This window comes from Falco peregrinus, chromosome 1, assembly GCF_023634155.1.
Source record: "Falco peregrinus isolate bFalPer1 chromosome 1, bFalPer1.pri, whole genome shotgun sequence".
Lineage (NCBI taxonomy): Eukaryota > Metazoa > Chordata > Aves > Falconiformes > Falconidae > Falco > Falco peregrinus.
This window is the reverse complement of record NC_073721.1, coordinates 36,706,573-36,720,950: the sequence shown is the minus strand read 5'-3', so window position 1 is coordinate 36,720,950 and position 14,378 is coordinate 36,706,573. Positions and strand designations below refer to the sequence as shown.

General features: G+C 40.3%; 1 protein-coding gene across 2 annotated transcripts in view; it reads left to right on the top strand.

Annotated features, from left to right (window-relative positions):
• HSPA12A (heat shock protein family A (Hsp70) member 12A) overlaps window positions 1–14,378 on the top strand; it is a 92,888-nt gene that overhangs the window by 47,195 nt on the left and 31,315 nt on the right. For both annotated transcript variants that reach the window (XM_027786974.2, XM_055813784.1), the window contains 4 exons: window positions 961–1,088; window positions 7,560–7,746; window positions 9,242–9,346; window positions 12,809–12,925. In XM_027786974.2, the coding sequence (XP_027642775.1) occupies window positions 961–1,088; window positions 7,560–7,746; window positions 9,242–9,346; window positions 12,809–12,925 (537 nt within the window). The remainder of the gene's footprint in view (window positions 1–960; window positions 1,089–7,559; window positions 7,747–9,241; window positions 9,347–12,808; window positions 12,926–14,378) is intronic.

The following is a 14,378-nucleotide window of genomic DNA, read 5'->3' as shown; positions in this document are numbered from 1 at the left end:
CTGCCTTCATTACTTACCTGCCTGTAGCGCACAGCCCTTTCACCGGCATTTCCACCTTGTTCTCTGCCAGTCTTGCTCAGCTGTTAGTGCTTTAACCACCGTCAGCATGTGAAGAGTAGTTCCTTGCTGTTCGTTACTTATTCCTCTATTATACAGGATTTATGTTAGGCAACAGCATGCTGGGGAGTGGTACAATTCTCTGTTTATTTATGTCAAGCTTTATTTCATGTCGTTATGATTTGGGCCATAACCCTTCTACCTCTTCTAATTAACATTCCCATGTTGCCCTTGATGGTGCTTTTCAGGGGTTGCAGGATTACAGGTAAAAGGCAGGGAGAAGGATCCAAATTCACTATAACCAGCTGAACAGCTTTCCACATTCTAGTACAGACAGGAGTAAATGGATAAAAAGCTTATTGCTTTTATCCACGGGGTAAAAAGCTTATTGCTGTATTGGGGGTTGTTCTGTCTCCACTAGTTTTAAATGGCAGTACCTCATGTTCAAGGTTATGACATAGTTAACTCTTAAAAACACCAAATAAGTCCCAAATATACCACACTGACGAATATAAACATATTCTTCACTTGATCAATTTAAGGAAAAAACCCAAACAAAAAACAAAACACAGGCCCAAAACCAATAACCCAGTGTTCAGCCATAAGTTTTAATGATACAGGATAATAGCTATTCCAAAAAAGTGAATATGAGGAAACTCTTGATTCAGAAGGTAATGCATACAAGGCTCCAGCAAATATGCTGCGTTGTATATGAAATTTCCACTGCCATTGGAATGTGCAGCTATCTGGTACCAACTTCGGTCACAAATGCAGCTTAAGGAGGTCCTTATTTTCACTGAAGAGATATGCATGTCTCAGGGAGCAGAAATACTGAAGGGTAAGACAGGTTGCAGTTATTCTAATCAGTGACTCAGTGTCTGTTTTGCTTCTGCTATTTAACAGAAGGACTCTGATGCAGAGGATGCTGTAGAACAGTTATTTCTTGTTGTTGTGGCTATTGATTTTGGCACAACATCCAGTGGCTACGCCTACAGCTTCACCAAGGAGCCAGAATGTATTCATGTAATGAGGTAAGGGCTGCAATGCAGCATTTGGTTTTCGATTGTGATAACATGGGTTGTCTGCAGTAGCTCTAGACATTTTCTACAGGAGTCTAAAGTGTCTAGATTTGTCTAGCATTGCCACAGTCCACACCTTTCTCACAGTTACAGGGTTTTTTCGTGTTTTACTGTATTCTAGCTTTAATATAATCAATGTGAATGCATCCTCTCTATTCTTTTCTGAGTTTACAAGATGACGTGAATAAAAGGAGGGATCAGTGAGTATTTAGAACTATTCAGGGAGCAGTACTAATTATTAAATCTGGATGCCCTTATCTCAGAGGTCGAGAGAAACTACACATTTCTTAAGGGTCATGGCATTTCCCAGGAGCTGCCCGTCCCCTGGAATCATGCCTGTGTACAGTTATGTGTACAATGTTTCGTTACTTGCACCCAGAAACTGGTAGTTCATTTGGCTAATACAAGTTTTTTAGCATTAAATTTGAATAAAATCTCTAGTAACAAACCAGTGATACTGGGAAATAAGCAAGCAAAAGGCATGAATTTGAAAATTAAGGTTAGATGTGCAAGCTGTACTGTATCATATGTATGTAAGGAACAAACTTTAGATGCTGTTATGTAGGGATTTTTAGTTTTTTATTTCATGACTAAATCAACACAATATGAATTTATGCATATAAATCTAATACAATCACAAATGCAAACCCTATTATGGCAGATACCTGAAAGGATTGCCCTACAAACCATTTTTATAGTGTTTTATAGTCTTTTTGAAAAGTTTTTTTTAGAACTAAACCCCTGTACAATTCTTATTAAAGTATCTTTAAAACTACTGTATTGTAAAAAGACCAAGATAATAGCTAATTTCAGATATAAACAAGGTATGTGTAAAAAGCATACCCATAGAAGTTCTTCTGAACAAAGCTGCTGTTGTAGCAGTAGGTGATGTACTTTTTCCAGCACTGTAATACTGAGAACAAAAGGGCAAAAAGACTAACTTGCTGCAGTCCAGTGTGATTTACTGTCATTTTTCTAAGCAAAGATGCTAGCTGAAGGCAGCTCTTAAATCTCAGCAGGCAGTGTTAATTGTGCAGTCAGCGTGCACATTTGGTTTGTATAGAGTTGCAAAGTATTTCAGAGGTCAAATGCAACTGATCTGCAATACCGGCTGAAGGGAGGTAAATTTTGGAGTGGTATTATGCTGTCCAGTTGCAAAGATACCTACCATTTTCAGTATGGACACGTAAATGCTTCAAGGTATTTTATGCATCTCATCCATCTATTGTTCTCTGAAGGGCATGGGAAGCTGCACGAGGCCAGGAGTCAAAGGACAGGCCATGTTTCTGGCTTAGACAGGTTACAGGGTTGCCAGGTTGGAACCTGTGTTTATCAATTTCTGTTCTCTTTTGACAGCAATTAATTAATCAGATTTCTTAAAGAAGTTTACAAAATTAGGGAAGATATCTCTGAAGCTGTGCCTGAGCAAGCCTAAATCCTGTGTACTGTGTTGTTCCTGTAATCTCTGTGGAGATTTTCCTAGGTGAAATCACTGCTGTTTCTAGGGAAGTCCTTTCAGTGCTTTGGACTCAAAATTTTACCTTAGGACCTGATTTTGCCACAGGGTTCACACTATACTGCAGTGAATTACAGACTAGATTCTCCTTTCAGAGTATCTGGCTTCTTGCTGTAGATCACTGGGACACTGAAGTCTATAGGTGCTGTATGGCCAGCTGAGAGATTCCAAATCTTAATTGATATTTTACTACTTATGGTTCAAAACACTGTATTTTCTTCCTTATGCAATAATGGTACCATGATTGTGATTTCAGACTGTGTAGATATTATTTAGTAATGTAAAAAGAAATGAAATGTATTAATTTATATATATTTCCAACAGAAGGGAGGATACCTCTTTGAGGGGGAAATGTATTCAGGTTTCCAACAGGTATTTCTAACAATGGAAAACATTTTAATACAAAGAATAGTATTTTTTATTATATATTTTAAATAAATATTGCTGGCAGGGAAGGATTTTGGGAAAGATATAGCTGAAACTGAGTTAGGAAATAATGTATATCATGTTTTTATATATATTTATATATCGATACTCATAAAATCATGAAATTCAGTGGTGTATGTATCAAAATAAAGCTTCAGTAGTTCAGAAGGTATTAAGAAATTCAAACTCTGTATATAATGAGGCTTACATGTAGGATAATTTACAAATATTTCAGCAGAGTAAATGTAATTTCCCGCCTGCACTCGAGAATGTTTACATTAAAATAAAGCATTCCAGTGATGCACGGTCCTCTTTGCTTCCTAACATTTTTTCCTTGTTAGTGTTGATCCTTTCCAGACATTTAGATTTCTGGCTGCCTTTTAACAAAGCTGCTTTTCTGTAAATAGCTCAATGAAGGGTAAGATGGGTTTATTTGGAAGGTCCTGCTTCAGCAAAGAGTGAACACACAGGGCTTTAGTACCAAGTGTGAATGTAGAGTCAGCAAAGGCATGATTCTAGTGTGATTAGTAGACAGTCATGTTTTTGACTGTGTGTTTATTTGCTGTAATGCCCAGTACTAAAAAAAATGAAATTATAAGCAGAGTTCTTGAAGCATACACTTTGCTTTAAATGTGTAAGTATCCTCCTCACTCATGTCGGTAGTCTAAAGCACATGTTTGGAGTTGGGCGTATGTTTCTAGATGAGTAATGATTGACTTCACTTTGATTGCATAATGTTAGTTACTGTTTTATCAATTCTAGGTAATACTTCCCACTTGTAAACTCTTGCTAGTTCCCAATGACTTCTGTAAAGATAGTTGTGGTTACCTTCAGGCTCTTGTTTCAGAGTAGAAGTGTATGTTATAACGAGTGCTATTTTCTGCTTACCTTGAGGCTGAGTAAATGCATAGCAACAGCCTGGCCATGAGTTCAGCAAGCACTTGAGCAGGCAGGGCAGTGCCAGAGTCATAATGAAAGCCCGTTTGGTGCTGTAGAATGGGTTAACTACAACTCCTTTGGAGGGAATGTGCAAGGCCTTGCAGAGTTTTTAAAAACTCCTATTGATTTATATGCACTTATGTGAAGTTATAAATGTTTCAGCTGCTGGTTAAATTGCAACAAACTGAATGTGAGTATTTCACAAATGGAGAAAAATAAATGGGAAAACCACATGTGATTATGAAAAAAATCACAGCCTGTCTTTGGAAGGAGGGAGAATGCGGGCTTTTTTCAGTGTAACTTTACTTCAACCTTCAGGTTTTCCTTTATCCTTCTCTTCCCTTCTTGGCAGCCATGTGCTTGCCTTTCTTTGGTGTACATGCTTGCAGTGACGTTTGGCTACATTTTGATGATCCCACTGCTTCGTTTCCTTGACTGTTATGCTGCAGCTCTGGATCAAATTCTCATCACTCTGCAAGGATCGCTCTCTTTACTCTGTTAGCCAGACTCCTGTGTGAGGAAGGGCATTTCTCTAACCTTAGCATAACCTTGCGATCCTTTCCACACTAACTTTTCTCTTGTCTCAGTTCTCACTTTTCCTAGATACATTCAGATCATCTGTGGCTATAAACGGGTCTATGCTGCTCTGTTGAGCTACTCCACTTTTTATCAGCCTAGGAACTAGTCTCATGTCTGCATTTGAGCAGAAATCTACCTTGGGTTTTGCTTGAATGTTTTTAGTTCTGACTCGGCTTTGAGAAGGTATTGCCCACATGCCAGAGTACTTCTGGCTCGTATTAGTCCATGCTTTTACTAGGCATTTCCATATTTTGGGTTTTTGGTTTGGTTTTTTTTTTTCCCTGAGAGCATTATTACCATTGTTTTGCCTGCATTGGGACCATGAACAAAAACTGCAAATGAAGGTGCTGAAATCCTAGCCTTACTGACTAGAAGCCTCCACTAAGTGGAGTGAGGCTAGGGCTCCACCTCAGCAGAGTGTCACAGTCAGGATTTACTATGCACGTGCCTTTGCAGCTGCTTCTTTCTAGAAGAGATGTCACACAGGAATATTTTTAAATCTCTGACTGCAAATGGTAGAGTTGGACTTCCCCTTCTGTTTCTTTATTGCTCTTTCGGTGATCGAACTGTAGTACAGGCTGAGAACTTTAGAATGTGCTGAGCAATTACCATGTCTAGTTTCAGTCAGAAACTCATCAGGAAGTAAATAATCCAGTTCTCTAGGTGGCTTTGACAATTTCAGCCCATACCACTGAGCATCAATTTCTCCTCATTTAAACTGCACCTTAAGTGTACTTATTCCGGAAAGAAAAAATGCACCTAGCCATAATGAAAAACAAAGTAGTATTGTTATTAGCCATGTCCTATTTATGGAATTTCCCACCAGTGACTCACAATGAATAATTAATGTTTCCAAGCAAAAATGATACCACTCTGTCTCCTCTCTGCTTGCAGCAGGTGTGTGGGATTTAAGTCTGGTGAAATAGGCAGTGTTTTCTGCTCAGGGGCTGTGGGATCCCAACTTCTTCACATTGGAACCGTATGTTCGCTGTGACACCTACTCAAAAGATTTTGAAGTTGACCAAGTACATTTCTAGCAGGAGGTTAGAAGAAATGATCTGGAGCCCTTGCCAGCTGGTAGTAGCTCGGGGGCTGAGCAGTGGTACTAGGGAGGTTTAGGCAAGTTTTTTCCAAGTGGTTGAAGGTGGAAATCATTCCACTTCTCACGCTGTTTCTGCTTTCAGAGCAGAGGAATTGTCCTCCACACTGAAGTAAATTCACAGATATGTGATTCCCTGCCATTGCTGCTGGTGGTGGTACAAAAAAGGGTGGATTTTGCGCTGTTTGATCTAGTTGAATGGTCTGAAGGGCTCCCAGCACTTTAGAAGATCCTGTTCCTTGTTCCTTTGCCAAGTATTAAGCCCTTAGATTGCAGTTTTCCATGTCAGTTGCCTGCCCTGGTCTGGAGGTCAATTGCTCCAACTGTTTCTGAGAGTGAAATGGAAAAGATTTTTTTTTTTTCCTTTGTAAACTTCCTGTGTCACATAAACAAGTACCACAGAAACAAGGCAACCTTTTTGTGCTTCAGAACAAGGGCTTTGGCAGTAGTATATTAAGTGTGTTTTGCTATCTTTAGAAGAAAGCAATCAACATGTGGTTTAATAATGAATAAATGCAGTTGCCCGTGTGATCTTAACTTGGCTCCTCTCTGAGTGGTGTTATGGTTATGTTTGATAGCATAAACAGATCTTTCCACCAATGCCTTCTTAAGAAAATGTTTTCTGGTGATTGTTTGTTTCCTGTGCTGAAAGTATTTCTATGTAGAGTGAGGTTTAACAGTCATGCCCAGGTTTCTTGTTCTTCCATTCTACTTTTTATGTGATTGAAAAGTGAGAAGACAGGAATGCTCACAGCTGGCTCTGTGGTACAACTGTGTACTGTCTGACCGTGATTTCTACTGTCTGACAATTTTCTACTTTCGTCTCACTGTGCCCTGCACACCCCCCCACACCCCCCCCCCCACCCCCAATTTCTGCTTCTGGATGTTCTCATATTTGATGTTCTTACTGATTTCCTTATCCATTCCGTGCAACAAGCTTTGTTTTGCTTTCATCTTAACACTTTTGTGCTTCTTGTGTCTTCCTGAAGATAACTTCACAGTCTTGATAAGGTAGGATAGCTTTATTCACTGCTTTAGTGGATGGTAGTGAGGGGAATGTTTTGGTGCCTGTAACGTATTTGGGGATTGGGGGAGTCTGCTTCGTTTTTGAGAGACTAAGATTTTTACAGCATTTTGGTCATTTCAAACACAAAATCCATCAACTTCAGGTGAGCAGAGAGTGGAATGCAGAGAGTTCAACAGCTGCAGACATGTCTTCAGAGTTTCAGGTGAAGACACAGGCACATGATCAGATGTTGGTTGAACTGGCTTGTCTTGCTTCATAGAGTGTTCTGTGACAAAAAGAGGGATTTAATCAACTTCTCCAGAGTGGTGTTCAGATTACTTAAACAGATCCCTAAATCCAAATGGGGGAAATATCCTGTACGAATAAGCATTCATGGAGGTGGACTGACGATTGGATAGGCCACGCAATTTGAAGATTTGGTTTTTCATGAATAGTGTTCTTGGATAATTACTTGATTTTTTTCCTGCACAATATTTATTACATACATACACTTAGTTTGCAAATTCAAGTGCAGTGCAAAACTGTTTCCTTGCTAATTGTGTATGGCTTCAGGGAACCTGTATTCTTACCAAAGACAGAGTATGATTATGTCCTTAAAAATTATACCACTAACTGCAAAATATATTGAGTTATCTGAAATGAAAATTACAGTCCTCTTTTCTTTGATGTGAAAAAAACCACTTGATTTTGGTATTATAAGGATTGAAATTAGTATCTTTGGAGGGGAAAGCAGGCTGTGCAATCTGCCACCACTTTGTTTTTCTCACGATATGCTATTTTTTTCTGCTGCTCTAAACATTAGTATCACTTACTGAAACTGTTTCACTTGTTGGATAGACGGTGGGAAGGTGGAGATCCAGGCGTATCCAACCAGAAGACACCAACCACTATCCTCCTAACACCAGAGAGAAAGTTTCATAGCTTTGGGTATGCAGCAAGAGATTTCTACCATGACTTGGATCCCACCGAATCAAAGCACTGGTTGTATTTTGAAAAGTTTAAGATGAAGCTACATACCACTGGTGTAAGTATTAACCAATTTACCTGGATAATTGTGCATTTGCTACTCGAATTATCTTCCTGTGGACAGTACTACGTTTTTGCCTGAGGATTGTCAAATAGATATGAGGCAGCTTTATTTCTAAGTTTAAAGAGTAAATAAAATGAAATGAACTCTTCAGTTAACACTGTGATTTGGTTTGCCTCTCACTGCATTTGGCAAGTGTATTTTGCCAGCCTTCTTTCTAGATCTTAGAAGTTCATTATCTGCTTTGCTGTTGTCATTTAACCCCAGCCAGCAACTAAGCCCCATGCTGCTCGCTGACTAACCCTGGTGGGATGGGGGAGAGAATCAGAAGAATAAAAGTGAGAAGACACATGGGTTGAGATGCAGTTTAATAGGTAAAGCAAAAGCCACGCATGCAAGCATAGCAAAGCAAACCAAGGAATTAATTCACTGCTTCCCATCAGCAGGCAGGTGTTCAGCCATCCCCAGGGAGGCAGGGCTTCATCACAGGTAATGGTTACTTGGGAAGACAAACGCCATCACTCCGAACGTTCCCCCCTTCCTTCTCCTTCCCCCTAGTTTATATGCTGAGCATGATGTCATATGGTATGGAATATCCCTTCGGTCAGTCAGGATCAGCTGTCCCAGCTGTGCCCCCTCCCAACGTTCTTGTGCCCTCCAGCCTACTCGCTGCTGGGGTGAGTACCACAAAAGGCCTTGGCTCTGTGCAAGGGCTGCTCACCGATAACAAAAACATCCCTGAATTATCAACACTGTTTCCAACACAAATCCAAAACACAGCCCTATTCCAGCTACTATGAAGAAAATTAACTCTACCCCAGCCAAAACCATCACATTTGCTTAGATCTTCACGTCCTAATTTTCCTGTTTGAAATTCACAGCTGTCTTGGGAATCTGCATGAGGTTGGTTTGTTCTATAAATCTAGTTAGAAAGCAGAGATGGAATATAAGAGCCATACTGAGCTCTAGCACGGAGGAGCAAATTTAGTCAGAGATATTGTCAAAACCGCAAGTGCAAATCATGTTGTTAATTTGACATTGTTCCTACTGATGATATTTTTGTCTTTAATCCTTTCTAGATTTTTGGGACTTGGCCAGTACTTTCTGTATTGAGGTATTTTCTGATTTCATGTGTTGGTGGGAAGCCAGAAATCTATGCTTTTAACTCTGAACTTGGATTAAATCTCTTGTATATGCAGCTTTGTTGCAATTAATTACAGATACTTCTATTGTAATTATTTAATATTTAGTCCATACAGCTTTCTGCCTGAAGTTATCCGTAGACATCGTAGGTGTTTAAAACAGTCTAAAATAAGCAGCAAATGTCATGCTCCAGGAAATTCAAGTGATGAGTTGGATCCTCTTCAGAACAATTTTGTCACTTTTTCCTAACCAGGTGGATAATGAAGAGTTCCCTTTCCTCAAGCAGTGGGAATTAATTTAATGTTTACCTTTTCCTTTTAATAACCTTCAGTTATGTTCTTTCATGTAGAATCTTACTATGGAGACAGACCTGACAGCTGCAAATGGCAAAAAAGTCAAGGCACTTGAGATATTTGCTTACGCTCTGCAATTCTTTAAGGAACAGGCATTAAAGGTAAGGTAATGCTTCCTTATCTAGATTTTCTGATTTATAATGGGTATAAATGTGAGCTTAACACTTCTAACCTTTCCAGGCTTTGACCTCAGTAGTATTTGATGTAAACAAAGCAAGGCAGCTGTAGAAACGCTAGGCAGTCTGTGGACTCTGGAGAGCTCACAATAGCCTGAAGTGATTTACCACCACACAGGGGAAGCTTGATTCACTAACAGTATCGCTGTGATGCAGAGTTCTGAATATCTTCTTACCAGCTTAAATATTTTCTATTGCTTTTTTTCATGAAAAAAATGTGGATTTGAAACGGAAATTTAAAAGTGCAGGAGCTGAAGCTCAGGAATTAAATTTGAGACTGGGTCCTGTCCTCATCCCCTACACTGCTGCAGCTGGGACGATGCATTCTTCTGTGTTCACACAAGGTTGTCTCTCATGTTCATGAGTTGGCACTGTGAAATGCAAATAGGATGGGCACCTACCGATGTCACCTGCCCCAACGTAACTTTGTCTTCACTGATGAAGCAAAGCAGAGCTAGATGAGCTGGATTTATTTTGTATTAAAAAGGGTATTAGAAGCTCATTTATAATTTGGCAACTTGCATTTCACGGTAAGTCTGTACAAAGATGCCCTGCTGAGGAGTACAAGCTGGCTAACCTTGTGGAAATAGTGTAATTATGCCAGTGCAATGATCTGTGCAGGCCACTTGATTGCATTGAAAGATTCAGTATATTAGCCTGTGTGGAATTCCGCACCAGTGCAGATCTATAGCCTCCATTCCCCAAACCAACACAGGAACATTTTGGATAAGACTCCTTTATTCTGTTTTACACAGTTAAACTACAGTGTATGTGCCAAAGAGCCACAAGTAGGTTGTGGTATTTCAGCCCTGTGCTGACAATTTGCAGGGGTGAATTTCATGTTGTTATGCTGTGAGATAGAATCATTAAATTATTTAAATTGGAAAAGACCTTAAAAATCATTGAGTCCAACCATTCACCCAGCACTGCCAAGTCTATCACTAAACTGTGTCCAACTGTCACACCTACGTATCTTTCAAGTACCTCCAGGGACAGTGACCCAACCAGCTTCCTGGGTAGCCTGGTCCAATGCCTGACAACCCATTCGGTGAAGAAATTTTTCCTAATATCCAATATAAACCTCCTCTAGTACAACCTGAGGCCGTTTCCTCTTGTGTTGCTTGTTGTCTGGGAGAAGAGACCAACCCCCACCTGCCTGCAGCCTCCTGTCGGAGCTGTGGAGAGCAATAAGGTCCCCGTGAGCCTCCTTTTCTCCAGGTTAAATGCCCCCAGTTCCCTCAGCCGCTCCTCACCAGCCTTGTGCTCCAGCCCCTTCCCCAGCCCTGCTGCCCGGCTCTGGACACGCTGCAGCCCCTCCATGTCCCTCTTGTCGTGCGGGGCCCAGAACTGAGCCCAGGGTTCGAGGGGCGGCCCCACCAGTGCCGAGTACAGGGGGACGGTCACTGTCCTGGTCCTGCTGGCCACACTATTTCAGATACAAGCCAGGGTGCTGTTGGCCCCCTTGCCCCCCTGGGCACCCTGCTGGCTCCTGCCCAGCCGGCCGTCAGCCAGCCCCCCCAGGCCCTTTCCCCCCAGGCAGCTCCCAGCCCCCTGCCCCAGCCCGCAGCGCTGCCTGGGGCTGGTGTGACCCACGGGCAGGGCCCGGCACTGAGCCTGGTTGAACCTCATGCAGGTGGCCCCGGCACATCGGCCCGGCCTGCCCAGACCCCCCTGCAGAGCCCCCTGCCCCCGGCAGGTCAGCACTGACCCAACTTGGAGTTGTCTATGTTATTTGGTTGCCCTGATCCTGAATGCATGTTTATGGAGAAAATCTAACAAGCATTAGGGAGAACCAATAAGTGAGACAGACATCTGTAAGGGGTTTAATTTGTAAATTCATACTGTGTTCTGGTGGACTACCACCATTTATCTTGCCATTTTTTTTTTCTCCTTCTGTGGCTGGTGTTAGTAGGGAAAATACAATTTATTTTCCATTTGAAATGTTGCAATGCTCATTTATTGTAATGCTCTTCTTGGGTCACAAGATTGTTTTTTGTATTCTTTTGTGAAATACTTGTCTCCAGTGAACAGTTTTAGAGATTTAAAATCTCATGTAAACAGTCAAATGCGAGCTAAGTGCCATTGGGTTCAAATGCACCACTGTATTGTCAACGTAAGCATAATAGTTGCTGGGTCAAATCAGAATATTCATCCAAGCAAGCATTGTTTAAAATAGCCTTGTTGTTAAAAACTAACCTCTTTTGAATGGGGTTAATTTAGTCTCTGTGAGACCTCAGTCTATTTTTTATGGCTACAGAGAAATAACGCTACCATTACAAGTCCAATTTCTCATCTTGTCAAAGACTTTTTTAACTAGATTTTGGGGCTGATTGTGGAGTCACAGACTTGAACCTGTGCATAGTTTGGGGAAATTCGTGGTGAATATGAATCCTGTATATTTGCTGTGTTGCCTGTTCAGGGCTACATCCTTTCTTGATGTTAATAAATAAATCCTTGTGATTTCTGAGTGTTTCCTGAATTTAATTAGACAAGCACTGTAAACAAACTATTACTTTGGACTATAATCTATCCATTCCTAGTGCCCTATGTGCAGTATAAAGGTACTACTTTTCTAGCATGGATATTTTGAACGGCGGCATAGCTAAACAAACACCACACCTTGGCACAGCACATGCAGGAACATTTTTTTACATTCTAAAGGCCTGTTGTTCACCTTTCTGAACCTTTGCCTGTTTGGATGGAGATTTAGATAGGACATATGGTAATGACATTTTACTTGGAACCTTTCCCAAAACATGTCAGTATATCACCTAATTTGCAAATGCAGTACAGACTTTCCTCTTTGTAAGGGGGGGAAAAAAAGGACAATAAAAGAACTAAACTGGTCTTGAATGTTTGCTTAAAGCAAAATTTTCAAGGAGCAATTGGTCATTTTTTTGGAAAGGGTTTCACTTTCCCTTGTTAACTCAGTTGTAAAAATTTGATTTAAAGTAAATGGTGTATAAAGAAGTCATTGAAAAATCCAGAGTGTAAAACATAATATTCATCAGTGATACCTCAAATATTTTTCTGTGTATTAATCAAGATGCAAGTGTGAATTCTTCAAGCTAACAGCAAGACTAAGAACGTACATAAACGTTCTGTAATATTCAGTGGTGCATGAGGTGTTTTTGGAAAAACTAACTTTTCTACTTCATGTTCACCAGTAAACTTTTCTATAGGCCTCCTTGAGAAAGCATCAACCCTAATCCCAGTTTTTGGCATAGTAAAGCATTGTTGACAGGTTGGCAATAGTTCTGATTTGTAGCGTAGATGTAACAGGAAAAAAATGGGAAAGTTACTGTTATTAGAGCCAGCAGAAAATAATGCTTTCTTCTAAAGTTGACGCCCATCATTTTGGATTCACCTCTTTTTCCTTTTATTTAGGAGCTCAGTGACCAAGGAGGCTCGGACTTTGAAAACACGGAAGTAAGATGGGTCATTACAGTGCCTGCTATTTGGAAGCAGCCTGCAAAACAGTTTATGAGACAAGCTGCCTACAAGGTAAGATTGCAGGCTGAATGTAAAAATGCCCCTTTAAAGCTCTAGCTGATAGGCTAAATGATAAAATGTATTTGGAACAGTTAGCTCTAGTATAAACTGTATAGAAATGGGCTAGAAAAAGAGTCAGACTAGAAACACTGAAAGAGGAGTTAGCTCTACCAAGCAGTAGCTTTAAGTCATACATATTCACTTCTTAAATACCTTTTTCTTTCTGTTCGCTTTTATATATTGGTGTCCCTCACTGCAGACTGTGATGGTTTAGTCATCTTGTATGCTGTATTCCTGCTGAATTCAGTGCACATGGAACAGATGCAGTTTTGAGACCCAAGGGAAAGCTGATTTTAAAATACTGGACGCAGGTTTTGGTTTTTTTTTTTTATTTTCTTTAGGTCATCACAGACTTTTAAAGCAAAAAAAAAAAAATAAAAGGAAGAGAAAGGAAAGCAAAGAGCCTCCTCGGTGGGACTTTTTTTCCAGTTCCCATTTTCCCACAGTAGGAATGAAAGGACTGTGAACTGGATAATCTGGATATAAAATTAAATTTAAATGTTATTTTCACCAGTACAGGGTTTATCTGCATTTAACTCTTTCCCCTGAAACTCCCCCAAGTATGTGCTCTTTCGTTATGACTGCCCTTTATTTCAAATTCAGTTTGTGTCTTTAATACATGAGATGTACACATTCTTCTTTTCATCAGGATTTCCATCTTCCGTTGTTTGGTTTTTTTTTCTAATTTTATTTTATTTTTGGTCAGACTCTTGCGTAACCCATTGGCAGCAGCTATGCGAGGCAATTTGTAAAATATCTAGTAGTTCATTAGTAATTCTCAGAGTGCTCCTGGGAAGCACCCAGTTTTTTCTAACACTGTTTTTAACTATCTCTAATGTTGAGCAACATTTTTCTTAACAGTCTTTGTTTGGGATTGCTAATGCTAGTGCCAGAAGCAAAACACTCTTAAAGTTCTGATGGAAGGACACTGTTGTAGGTAAATCTGAAACACTAGAGACCCATTTGTTATCTTTGTATTATTGTTGTCTGCCTGCTGTCTGTGTGCATGTGTGCTCGTGAACTGGGAGCTGTGTAAGGAGCAGGGCAGGGAAAGGTAGATCTCTTGGCATTTCTCACTTGTGGCGCAATGGAATGTTGTTAATTAGTGTCTGTGTCTGTGGTTGTGTCTGTGGTTGTGTACTTTTATCAGCAAGCTTGATAAACAGCAAGGACTGACAAGGCTTTTAACTCGGGGTGTGTGATCAATTACTGGAAAACAAGAGTTTATGGAAATAATTGATGTTTACTGGACACATGGTTGATTTTTTTTTAAATAATGGGGATGAAGAAAGAAGTGCAGAAAACTGAGAATTCAGCACTGCCATTCAGTCTTTCAGATTCCTATTGCTGGATCCAAAACGTTCCTCAAACCGGTGTGTACAGATGGATCAGAAGTTGCAGCTCT